General features: G+C 39.8%; 1 protein-coding gene across 4 annotated transcripts; it reads left to right on the top strand.

The window, feature by feature from the left end:
* Positions 1 to 931: 931 nt before the first annotated feature.
* On the top strand, positions 932 to 9,846 carry EVA1B (eva-1 homolog B). Of its 4 annotated transcripts, XM_075853265.1 has the most exons (5): positions 932 to 1,471; positions 1,837 to 1,917; positions 3,555 to 3,785; positions 5,531 to 5,637; positions 6,566 to 9,846. In XM_075853265.1, the coding sequence occupies exons 4-5, from the start codon at positions 5,571 to 5,573 to the stop codon at positions 6,991 to 6,993; spliced, it is 495 nt and encodes a 164-aa protein (XP_075709380.1). In that variant the 5' UTR covers positions 932 to 1,471; positions 1,837 to 1,917; positions 3,555 to 3,785; positions 5,531 to 5,570; the 3' UTR covers positions 6,994 to 9,846. The 4 variants fall into 4 exon arrangements, with proteins under 4 accessions (XP_075709380.1, XP_075709381.1, XP_075709383.1 ...); XM_075853266.1 differs by lacking the exon at positions 1,837 to 1,917; XM_075853268.1 differs by lacking the exon at positions 3,555 to 3,785.
* Positions 9,847 to 13,659: the final 3,813 nt, after the last annotated feature.

Below are 13,659 nucleotides of genomic sequence, written 5' to 3'. Positions count from 1 at the left end.
GTGATTAGCTGCAGGCTTCACATGGGATTTAATGTCATCCCAGGAGGCCAGACTGCAGGATGAACGAGAGAGTTCTGGGTAAGTATGATTTTATTTTTTTTCCGAGTTGTGATTTTTGTGGCAGAATTGAAATTCTGCCGCAAAGGTAGCAAAACTTGGCTTTCTGTTGCGGGTTTTGCATCCCCATTGAATTCAATGAAGAAAATCTGCAACAGAAAAGCAACGAAAATGCAGCATAAATTTACATGCTGCAGATTTTAATTCCGCACCGCAGGTCAATTTATTAACGTTTACGCTGCGTTTTTTTCCCCGCATGCTGGGCATGAGATTTGCTAAATCACATCCACTTTGCTGCTACTGTAAATGCTGCGAATCTCCGCACAGAATTCCGTCGTGGAAATCTGCAGCGTTTATAATACGTGGGAACCTGGCCTACGAAGTCCTGTTTCTAGGGTGGATACCGGTTTAAAATGTCTGATCCTCACAGATTCATATGGAAATACCTCTGTGCGCCTCTGTATGAGATTGGAGGCACAAAGACATATAGTATGGGCCTATAGCAGGGTATTATGGATCAGTACACCTATTTGTAATATGGCAGTGCCAACAAGGTCTATCTGTAGTATGCTTTAATGCAATAAATGCATTTTTTTTTGGACTGACAGTCATGCTATGCTCTGCCACTCTGGCATATGATTTTGTATTTAATGCAATGCAGGATGCCATAAACAATGCCTGTATTTCCTATGGTTGGGGTTACTATTGGATTGCTCCCCAGCAGGTAGGGATCGTATCCTAAAGTAGCATCCTATCAGGCGATTAATTATTATGTTATTATTATTATTTATAGAACTCCGACATTAGAGTGCATATAATTTGTATAACATTTTCATTTGCAGATTGTATGGGAAATGAGAACAAATATTGAAGTTATTTTTCAAGCACATTACTTGAATATCATATATGTGGACAACCATTGTAGAAGTGATAACTATTAATGTGAATTTCGGGGATTATTGGAGACCATTCACATGAGGTGATTTGTAGGAACATTTTTGCCTTTAGTTGAGTTGCTGGTGGTGAGTGTGGCTTGGAAAGGGTTACTGTAGTTAGCTGACCATAGGTTGGGCTCTGTGAATTTAGTTTCTGAGAGCGGAGCAGTAGTCTGTGGCTGAACAAATTACATCTGGACAGAGGGAGGGAAGTTGGAGTGAAGGAGGGATTCAATGTAATACCCAGCCTGCCCCCTGTTCACAACTCAAACAGCAATACATCACTATGCTCCACTCAGCCTGAATGAGACCCAGAGCATAACACTGCACCGAGGAGAAAGTTTTCAAAGCAACTATTCCTGACAAAAGCTGGCCAATATCACCTACATAGTATGGCGCTACAGTAAAGGCGACTACACCAGCATCAAGGGAGTAACTGCTCTGCTGCAAGACTGAGACGAAGACTGTACATTTGGATGGTAAGTGTCTGGGAATGAAAGGGGGGATTTATATTATAGGATTTATTTAAAAAAACAACTAAAAACACACTTTAAACAAGTCTGACATTTAACCTTATAAGTTAGATGCTAAATTGTTTACGGCATTGGAGACAGGAATGTAATTCTTTAAGACTGCTGTTGAGAGGCTTAGCTCGCTGATAAACATCAGGTTTCAGTTATCAATGCACCCAGATCCCAAAAAGAATGTGAGAAGTTTAGTCTATGGAGAGGTCATGCTCTGCCGAGCAGCAAGGAAATACACTTATTAGATGTACAGACTAGGATATTACATGGACGTTTCCAAATCATGTGCCATTTATAATACTGCTGTACTGCCCCCTCAGGCACCAGGGACAGGGTACAACTGCTAGCTCTTCACCCCCTATAGCTACACCTTAGGAATACAAAGAACTTCAGTATGTGAGGTAAATTTTTTGCCATATTTATATAAACGTATAGAAATTTAGTAGACCGTACATTGCTACAAAGTCTATTGGTGGAATTTATTAAGACTGGGGTTTCATATGTCAGTCTTAATATAAAAGCACTGGAGTAAAATCTGCCTCATTTATTAAGAGGCGCACATCTCTTAATAAATTAGGCACATCTATGGTTGCCTGTGTGCCAGAAAGGGAAATGTATGCCAGTTATGAGCTGGCCTATATTCCCTCTATAATTTATAAGAAATGTGTTGCGCTGCGGTGGCCAACCCCTTTTACACTAAACCTTAAAGTGGCACAGGCAGCGTAAAAGGGCAAAAAGTCACAAACTTTTGTGCAAATATGGCGTGCGTCATAGTTGCAGACTTTTTTACCCCATATCGTTGGCATATAGCCATTGATAAATTCCCTCCATTATATCTGCATTTATCACTGCACTGCTGACAAGGCAGTTCAACCATTAATTATACTAATGATGCGCCTTATATAAATTCCAGAAGGAATTGTACATGAGTGTTGTAATACTCAAGAGGGTAAACTGCATGTACTGTAGATTCTGCCCTTTTACTTTGTCCATTCAACCTCAGGAAATGGAACAACTTCATGGGGAAGGAAAGGCTCATGTGTAGTTTTGTAATGTCAGTGATGAGAAAGCGCAGAAATAATGGAAACTATATGCACTGCTCAAAATGAAGGGAACACTTAAATCACGCATCGGATCTCAACGAACAAAAGATTCAAGCTGAAAAGCTTTACTAATATAAATTGTCTAATTCGTTGAGAACAAAATGACATTTTAACGATCAATGGAAACCAAAATGATCAACCAATCGAGGGCTGGATTCTAAATCACCCCGAAAGTAAAATATCTAAATCACAGGCGGATACAATTTGTATGAATTTCATTACGGCAACTCATAATGTGACTCAGTAGTGTATATGGTCACATAAGGCCGAGCATTGTCCTGCATAAGGAGGAACCCAGGGCCCACTGCACCAATGTAAGGTCTGATGATGACTCTGAGGTTTTCCTCCCGGTACCTAACAGTAGTCAGGATACCATTGGCGGTTTGTGTGCCCCTCCAAGGATATACCTACTGCCAAACTGGTCATGCTAGATGATGTTACAGATAGCATAATGTCCATCATGGCATCCCCAGACTCTTTCACGTCTGCCACATGTGCTCAGTGTGAACCTGCTTTTATCTGTGAAGAGAACGGGGCACCAGTGGCGGACCTGCCATTTCCGGCAAATGCTAGTCTAGCTCCACGGTGCTGGGCTGTGAGCACAGGTCCCACTACAGGACGTCGGGCCTTCATGCCACTCTCATGGAGTCTGCTTCTGACAGTTTGGTCAGAAACATGCACACCAGGAGCCCAATGGAGGTCATTTTGAAGGGCTCTGGCAGTGCTTCTCCTGTTCCTCCTTGCACAAAGGAGCAGATACTGGTTAAGCTAATGGGTTGATGCCCCTCTACGGCCCTGTCTGGCTCTCCTTGAATATAAGAATATATATATGTATATAGTAGAAATAATATTAAACCTCTCTTACTAGATCCTAAAATGTGTAGTACTAAAGGCAGCACTTATGTGTTTGTGTGTTTCTTTATTTTGAGATATAGTGTCCCCCTGTTGGCATTGGAGAAGTTTTCCAACACCTGGTTTCTGGCAGCAAGCAGCTGTAATGTGCCAGGAAGGAGAAAAGCGACCACTCCCAGCTGTCAGGCAGTCCGTCATGACATATGTGAACACAGGATTTCCAGACAGCTGCGTGGAATAAAAACACAATTGTCACATGCAGAACTGCTTCACGGTCAGATGACTGGTTAATGGATAAAACAGGATGAACCTGGGTACTTTATTAAGTTTCCTTTCTGCATGTACTGGCACTGCAATACTTAATACTAGAAAAATGGAATAATATATGCATTGCAAAGGGTGAAAACGACAGCAATACCCAGCAAATCCACATCAAAATCCACATTTAAACCATGCAGATTTTGCGGCAGATTCTCCGCAACCAATTCCATGACGTAAAAATGCACCACGTGCAAAGCCAGCCTTGGGGTTTATTCACATGCGCCAGTTTTATCACAAACCAGGGATGGATAAATGGGCTCAGTATTCACTATTAACGGCCAAATCAGAATTCCCAGAATTGTCTCCACTTACCACAGCTGACAAGTGGTCATTACAGGGTTGTCATGCATAATAATTATCGGGCAGAACAGATGAAGACAGGCAGAGCTGTCAGGTAGCACTTCAGTAATTCCTGTGCCCTGGTCATCTTGAATCACAGATGTGTTCTCACCAACATTCAAAGTGGCATTGGCCAGATTTAGGGGAGGCCTGGGCTGACCATGGAGAAGCTATTTAGGAGAAAGAGGCAGACTATAGCACTAGGATGGGATCAGTTAATGATAGTAAAACATAGACCCCCCCCCCCCTCCATTTCTTGGAAGATGAGACTTATTATCTATTACAGAGGCAAAAAAATATATTTATAATAAGTGGCATTGTGATTATAAGTAGTGGAAAGAAGACTCAAAAATGTCCTCACTTCAGGCATGTATCTCTTCAGAATATTTCACACTCACATTTTTGACAATTGAATTCCAAACTGAAAAAACATTTTTACAATGAATGAAGAAAGAAGTAGAGCCGCACTCACCCCACCCTAAAGTTTTCATATGCTTTATTGCTCAAAAAGAGTGGGGGGACATTTTGTTAATGTCTGCCTTTACACTACAGTACTCCGTCTTGCAGACAACACAATGGTGAATCAAATTAGCAGAACTGATGTGTCTGGAATAGGATGATGTATATGTCGTTATGGATAAGGAAGTCGTATATGTATGTATGTATGGTGGTTCTGTATACAAAGAGTAGGGCCATGAAAAAAGATGTCTATGTTGCCGAGAGAGAGAAGTTTGTTTATGGGAGTGCCAGAGAATATTGCAAGCCGGGAAGGAAGTCGCTGTGATGTATTTTAGGACATGCAGGAAACCAGGTCACTACTCGTGGGGGGATATGATTCATTAATACCTTAGACCTCCATTGGAATTCAACTTTATTAGAAAATTAAGGTAAACAATTCTGCAGACATACGTTGTACATCATAATGTAGAGTGGAACATGTAAAAAGTACCTTCATAGCTTCATATACACTTCAACAACTTCAACAAGCACCCTGCAATCCCATAATAATGCAGTCCAAAATGGGCTTGTTCATATCTGAGTCGAAGACTCCATTAGCATAGGTGGACACCATGATGGAGACCGGGCAGAACCTATTAAAGTCAATAGGTTCAGTTGGGCACCGTTGGCATCCGCCTTGAAACAGATCTGGTGGCTCCGGTCTTTTGTTGTTCTGCTCCTATGACAAAGAGGAACAACGGAAAGCCATAACGCAAATTTGAACACAGCCAAAGTTTATTATTTAGGATTTCATCAGTATCATAGAATACTCTCGAATGTGTGACCCATCCTGCTAGTGGGGTTGGTTTGTATGAATGGGTTTTCTCTACAAACAAAAAAATAATGCTAATTTTTAATAATTGAATGCTGTAATAAATGTTTGTACTTTCCAATATTTCAGGTAAAGTGAAGTTGTCTTCATAGATCTTGAACTTTGGGCGATGGATACTCACAAGAAGGAGATGGAGTTTCTGAGTAATAGCATAGCAGCATATGCTCATATTAGAGGTATAGTACTCAAGTCCAGCATACCCAAATGTGGCCATTTTTTAACAAGAAAAATAAGGATTATTGAAATTGGATTGCACATTATCTGTTAAATTACTGACAATATCATAGATTACTTTATAAATACTGTAAACGGTATAAGTACTGTTGAAGCAGCCCCTACAACTGCTATGCGGCCCATAAAAAAGGTGTTGGAGCAATGTAGCGTGTCCCATCCTCATTCCACATGAGCAGTGGGGAAGTGCTCCAAGTGTTGAAATGCTATAAAGAGGAGTAATATGGCCATGTACTTTATAAAGATGCAGACTATCCACTCTGTTTTAATGTACCCCTGTTAAAGGGTAATTACAGTTTTGGAAACTAAAGTTTATAAAGTTATAAAATCTTCCAATATACTTTCTATATCAAGATCTCTGATGGTTGTTATTCAATAGGAACATTCACTCTTTACGTCCGGTGAATACAATTCTGTCCGTGGTCATGTGATGGACGTACAGGTGCTGGGATCGTTAGTAGACACAGCTCTGATACACATACTGTAACTAATGAGCAGTGCAGCTGTGTGTCCATCACATGACCATGGACAGGATTCTATCCACTGGAGGTAAACAATGAAGGTTCCTATTGAATCTTGAAAACCACGAGGAAATGTTAAAGAACATCTAACTGTGTAACTTTTCATTATACAGTGAAATAACCTTTATTTTCAGAAAACTGTAATACCCTTAATATTTTATCACTTATTCTGAACAACTGGAAGTTGATCAGACAAGCAGATTACTTGTTGGGTGAAAACATTTCACTTGACACAAACTAATTTTTTACTTATCTAATAACCGTTATGAAATCACTACTCACTCAATATGTGTATTTTTTTAATAGAATATATTACATATACCAATAAAAGTTTTTGGTTTTTTTTTCGCAGAAAACCCTGAGTCGTTTGGGCTTTACTTTATTCTTGGGGTTTGTTTTGGACTGATTTTAACACTCTGTATGCTGGTCATCCGCATCTCTTGCAAACCACGGACTCCCAGTCTTCCTTCCAAACAAAAGAAAACTCCTCCGAAAGATTGTGTAAAAGAGCCCTTGTCAATAACAGGGGATGAGGAGGATCCAGAAAGTGACGACAATGAGGATACTTTTATTTTGACCCCTGTGACAGACACATCACTAGGAAGCCAGCCGCCTATGGATGGTACAATGACTGTAAATGTATTCACATCAGCAGAAGAACTGGAGAGAGCCCAAAGACTAGAGGAACGTGAGAGGATAATTCGAGAGATATGGCGTAATGGACAGCCTGATATTCTTGGTACAGGAACTGGCACAATAGGTCGTGTTCATTACTATTAGTAGTTATGTGGAAAAACTTTATAGATTATAAACTGGTGCTGTGCCTCAAAGTAAATGGCAACTAATCTCTCAAGATTTAAAGCACACAGATTGAACGGATATCCTACTGATAGTAGCTGCCACTCCAGATCATATAACTATATGATAGGGTATTAGTATCAAAGTATTGCTGGAGAGATGAATATAACAGCCCGAATCCTGGCAATGTTGCCCATGGTTGATGTTCTTCTAGTAAAGGAACTGCTTTTAAACAAGAGACAAATTCGATATTGATTAACATATTGTTACGCAATTCATCAAATATCCCGTGACTATGATAGAGACAATAGCTGGAAACTCTCTAATGAATGCTGCCAATCTCTGTGCCAATCTGTATATGTATTACAGAAAAAGACATGGGCAGTTCCTAACCCAGTGAGCTATACTTAATGACTGTTTAGTTTACATTTGAGATAAACATGATATATTTTTTTCACCCTTTCATGAAAGATCTAGAAGTTTAGGATTAGTATAACCGAAACAAAGGGTTATAAATTGTTCCTGCAGGTGGGGGTGAATTCATGGGTTCATATTACAGTCTGTATCATGAGATCAGCAGCATTGCGGCGTCTCTGTTCCATTCCAAATCAGGTGCAATATATAGATAAACTTGCAGGTACGCAGTATGTATTAGAAGCAAAAGGTGACTGCTATTAAAAGTTTGAGCTTATGATCCTATTGACCCATGTAAAGAAGGAACAGACTCAAATCCATCTGTGTCCATTGGTTTATAATGTGGACAGACGTGATGTAATTGATGACTCTGGGTGAGTTTGTTCAGCATTGCATTGGGATTAACTGCATGCATGCTGGATTTGCAGGGATGGATATAAACACTCAGATGATGATCAGATGCCTTATATGTGTATATCTGGTCCCTGCTTAGCAGTCTACTGCAGGCCTGTTGCTGCTCAAGGGTTAAGATGTCTGCAATTTATTACAGGACTTTCTGGCCTCTTGCTTTGAAAACATCTGTTTTTCTTCTCGTTCCCCCACAGTGTGGGAACATTGGTGCTTTAAGTTTCATTCCTCAATCTCCCCTGAGGTTAAAAGAACATTCCACATTAACATTAAATACTGCCGCAAGGGAAAAGGCAGGAAGTGATGTTTTTATTTTTTACTTTATTTAAAGTGCTGATGTATCTCTTATTTTTGTACAAGTCACTACAGTATTAGATTTGCATGTATGGCATGGTGAGATATGGGAATTAGGATTTTGTTTTAATATACATATCATAAAGTAAGACTGGGGTTAGCCATTGTGTGCGAAGTAGCCTAAAAATTCATTGCTAAGGGCAAAGACACTTCATTCAATCTGTGTAGCCATTTTACGAACAATTAACCATTTATTAAATCAAGCTTGTCATCCCTTGACAGACGGACAGACAGACCGTTCAGCACAAAGATAATGAGCTATGAAGATTCTGGAGGAATGTCTTGTGTGAGTTGAGGGGTTAGATGTCTTCTTGCGTGAGTTGAGGGGTTAGATGTCTTCTTGAGTGAGTTGAGGGGTTAGATGTCTTCTTGCGTGAGTTGAGGGGTTAGATGTCTTTTTGCGTGAGTTGAGGGGTTAGATGTCTTCTTGAGTGAGTTGAGGGGTTAGATGTCTTCTTGCGTGAGTTGAGGGGTTAGATGTCTTCTTGAGTGAGTTGAAAGGTTAGATGTCTTCTTGTGTGAGTTGAGGGGTTAGATGTCTTCTTGCGTGAGTTGAGGGGTTAGATGTCTTCTTGCGTGAGTTGAGGGGTTAGATGTCTTCTTGAGTGAGTTGAAAGGTTAGATGTCTTCTTGCGTGAGTTGAGGGGTTAGATGTCTTCTTGCGTGAGTTGAGGGGTTAGATGTCTGTCTGTCTGTCTCATGTGAGTCGAGGAGTTGTATGTTTTCTTGCATGAGTTGAGGGGTCAGATGTCTTCATTTATATATTCAAACCTAACTCCACTTGCAAAACCACTTTTTGGTAACTTTTAAGAATATATTAACTTATAGCATACTGCTTTCTTCTACTCAAATCATCAGTTGTGCATAGTCTGCTAGTCTCCTTCTCTCCAGCTGTTAAGTACTTGTAACTATACTTTCTTTATATATAATAGACACAGAACCTGTGGTCACCAGCAGTTATTGTGTGAAGTTGAGTGGACCTCTTATGATGTAGAGCATTAAGTAGCAAGTTTGTGCCTAGTCATTGTATAAGATGGAGGACAGACACCAAGTCAGAAGGGGCAGATTGAAAAAAACAAAAACACAATGTGGTTATGTGGCGTGAGACTAGAGGTTTGCTTTGTTGTCTAAAGTGGAGTTAGACTTTGAGCTTGTGTGAGAGAGGTGAGGAAAATTGTCAGAATATTGCATTATCTGATGATCACAATGAACTGTGGGTGTACCTGTTACTAATATTTAGAAGGGATAGGTTGGTGAAATATCATGCATTGGTGGAGAATACATCATAATGTGTTAAAAGAAGAGAGGTAACGTTTTTGATTGTTTTTGAGATGGTGGGAAGAACATTTGGTTCTTATTGAGACAAATTAATCTAGTTGGTCAGAAGTTGGTCAGTTTTGTATTAAGGGATGGTATGAATGTATGTGAGAAGACAAATGAGTATTTATGTAGATGTGATGAGATGTGCTTTAATTACAATGAGGGGATGAATTCACACTACAATTGGGGAAGAGGGTGTGATTAAAATTATGGTTCCTAGAGTTATATAATTTCTTATATGTTTAGTCCATGGAAAATCTTATAGGAAGATTGACACTTTACGCGCAGTATTTTATGAAATTTGATTATGAATTTAATGCAATAGTTTTATTTTACATATGTTGGAAATTCCATTAAAATGTTCTTAAACGTACATGTGGTCTCACTTTATTTCAAGGGAAACTGTCAGTAGGTTTTGGAGCCAATAAATTACCAGCATGTCATCATGCAGCTGGGGTTTAGTGTTCATATCGTACCCACATTGAAACTGTCAGTTTAGGCAATATTTAGTAAAATAACTTACACGATACTGAAATGGGTCTGGGAGAGAGGAGTTCGGTCGCCATCGGGCATTTCTCATTGCACACATGAAGCTGAGGACAGTACACCTGAGTACTGTTCTTGTCTTTATGTGCCCAATGGGTAAACGACCGATTCCGCTTCAGGACTGATCATAGCAGCGTGTAAGTTATTTTACTAACTATTGCCTAAACATCTAGTTTCGGCAAAGGCAAGTGTGGAACACTAAACCCTGGTTGCATAACTACATGGCTTCAAACCTAGTGACAGGTTCCCTTTAACTGTCTGTATAATGGTCTATTAATATGCTACAATAAGGTTGGTACTGGACTTACTAGGATCATGTTCACAACTTTTTTTTTCAAAACCATAGTGCAAGGCTAGGTTTATACAGGGAAGTTTTTTTAAAATTTATGTGTCAGTAATTTTTTGGGTGTAATCAGTATTAGTTTATGGTATATTCCCCTGTGGGCATTCATTTACAAGACATCTGTTACTTTTTTTCGGTTTCTTTTTGTGCCATTTCTCGCTATCTTTAACTATGAGTCTAAAGCCTGGAGCTTTAGTGAGGTCTTTGACCAATCAGATTTCGTGTGGCTCAGCAGAGTAGGTGAATTTACACCATCGACCAATCACCTGCTAAAGCCTGTATTCTAAGATGGCTGGACAGGGGCGGTACCTCTCGAGCCATTTTGTTAGAGATGCATAGATACAATTCAGAACAGATTTACTGCAAAAGTTAGATAGTACAGAATATATTTATCATATAAAAATTGCTCCATTCTAATTGCATTGGACAGCTGAAGTACCAGGCATAGCCATAAACAAATGTACGGCGCGGTGAAGGGGATGCCTGCTCGTTCGAGTGCCACAGCCCCTTCATTCAGCTGATTTGTGTTTAAGATATTGATGACCTATCCTAAGATATATTAATTTCTATTTTGTGTAGTTTTCCTTCATGCGACAAATGCAAAAGTAAAAAAAAACTAAAAACTAAATGCAAAGTCCAAATTAAGGGATCACTCTGGGCAAAACTGATATACTGGGATGGATTTATTTTTGGTGATGCGCCAGAATGGTAGCCTAAATTGCACCTTCTTTTTGGTGCAAATCATTTTAGACACACTTATTAATGAAATGCGCAAAAGGAACAGGTGTTTGTGACTTATCCAACAAGGGGGCGCTGGGCTTAATGGAAAACAGGTGTGGCTTAAGGTGCACCAATATTTTTGTGCAAAAAAAGTGGTTTAAATAAGCCAACCAATAGGTAGTATAACGTTAGACAGAAGTGTTTAAACGAGCACCAAATGTATCATCCAGCATGAACCACTGGGATAAATTTGGCGCATCTAGTCTTACTCTTAGGACAGTATTAGTAAATCTGCCCCACTGTGTTATGTTATGTCTTGTGCCAGGCTAGAGCAGCGGTTCAAGAAAACATCAAGGTTATGATATAAAAAGTGAGATAATTTATACAGGTGGAAAAAAACAGGAATGTATTAGTAATCACTGGTTTTCACATCATCATCATCATCATCATCATCCTTTTTTCCTAAATTACATAATTTATAAAGTCAATATACTAAACATTAGAGATGCCTTCTTGATTCTTGAATAATGCTTTTTTTTTTTAATAGATCAGGGGCTCAGAGGATATTCCCACTTGAGACGTTTATGGCATATCCAAATCTCTGATAGGTGGGGATCTAACCTCTGGCAAACCAAAAATGGCCAGTGGTCTCAAGGGGGACTAGACAAAGTGAAGTATTGACTATGCAGGTCCATTGAAGTCTACAGGAGTTACAAAATCAGTAAATAGAAGAATAAAGAAGAACGTCTTCATTAAAACACTGAAACTAGATATTGGAGATGTGGAGTAAATTCTTATGGTCCGATGAGTTTGAACTTTAGATCTTTGGAAGTGACAAAAACCAATATGTGAATCCTCAAAGTAACGGAAGTTTCTTCACATCATATCTCCAACCATTGATCAAGTCCAATGGAGGATCAGTACAAGTTCGGGATGTATGACAACAACTGGAATTGGTTGTTAGTTGGAGTTTTTGGTTGTAAGCATCATGAATGATTAAAAGAACTATCAAAGTGCAATAAATACATGTAATGCCTTCTGGTAAACCTTTAACTGGGGAAAAATAAATAATGACATAATGAACCCAAGCACACAGCTATAAATATTAAGACATGTGCCTATCAAACAAAGAAGCTGCTGGTGTCCTCAGAACAATAAACACAGAGCCCAAACCTTAATATTACTGAATGTGTCTGGAATTACTTGCACCCAATTTCTATGGCTCTGTTCACATTAAGGATAACATGCAGCACTATTCTGGCGATCAACATGATGAAAACCTTACAGTGTGATAGCCTAAGACTTAAAGAGGCTCTGTCACCAGATTTTGCAACCCCTGTCTGCTATTGCAGCAGATAGGCGCTGCAATGTAGATTACAGTAAAGTTTTTATTTTTTAAAAACGAGCATTTTTGGCCAAGTTATGACAATTTTTGTATTTATGCAAATTAGGCTTGCAAAAGTCCAAGTGGGCATGTTTAAAAGTAAAAGTCCAAGTGGGCGTGTATTATGTGCGTACATCGGGGCGTTTTTACTACTTTTACTAGCTGGGCGTTCTGACGAGAAGTATCATCCACTTCTCTTCAGAACGCCCAGCTTCTGGCAGATCACGCTGTGACGTCACTTCCCCAGGTCCTGCATCGTGTCAGACGAGCGAGGACACATCGGCACCAGAGGCTACAGTTGATTCTGCAGCAGCATCGGCGTTTGCAGGTAAGTAGCTACATCGACTTACCTGCAAACGCCGATGCTGCTGCAGAATCAACTGTAGCCTCTGGTGCCGATGTGTCCTCGCTCGTCTGACACGATGCAGGACCTGTGAGTGACGTCACAGCGTGATCTCTCGAGAACACGCTGTGTCTGCACTGCCAGAAGCTGGGCGTTCTGAAGAGAAGTGGATGATACTTCTCGTCAGAACGCCCAGCTAGTAAAAGTAGTAAAAACGCCCCGATGTACGCACATAATACACGCCCACTTGGACTTTTACTTTTAAACACGCCCACTTGGACTTTTGCAAGCCTCATTTGCATAAATACAAAAATGGTCATAACTTGGCCAAAAATGCTCTTTTTTAAAAATAAAAACGTTACTGTAATCTACATTGCAGCGCCGATCTGCTGCAATAGCAGATAGGGGTTGCAAAATCTGGTGACAGAGCCTCTTTAAATGTGGAAGTGTTTACAATGAAAAACATTCCCAAATGCTTATTTCAGTAGGGAGAAGTGGATTAGAGACTACCAGACACCATTGTTGCCACTTATCTCGTGTGGTAACAAAGCATTGGGTAATTCACCGTCCAACCTTTCTGACCATCGGACAGGCACCATCCTCATGAGATTGTCAGCAGATCCCTCTTAGTACAACTGTGTCCGGCATTGAAGCTAGTAAGGACCAGCATACATACACTTATAACACAATTTCAAGCGTCAGTTTACCAATGCATGTATTTGACAATTGTGGTCAATGGACATGTAAAATATATCCATATCTGTTCAAAGCACAAATGATCATGCACAAATATCAAACCTGGTTCATTTTTAAGCC

This window comes from Rhinoderma darwinii, chromosome 2 (genome assembly GCF_050947455.1).
Source record: "Rhinoderma darwinii isolate aRhiDar2 chromosome 2, aRhiDar2.hap1, whole genome shotgun sequence".
NCBI classification, from domain to species: Eukaryota; Metazoa; Chordata; class Amphibia; order Anura; family Rhinodermatidae; genus Rhinoderma; species Rhinoderma darwinii.
The sequence above is the reverse complement of the archived record's forward strand: the minus strand, read 5'-3'. Positions and strand labels throughout refer to the sequence as shown.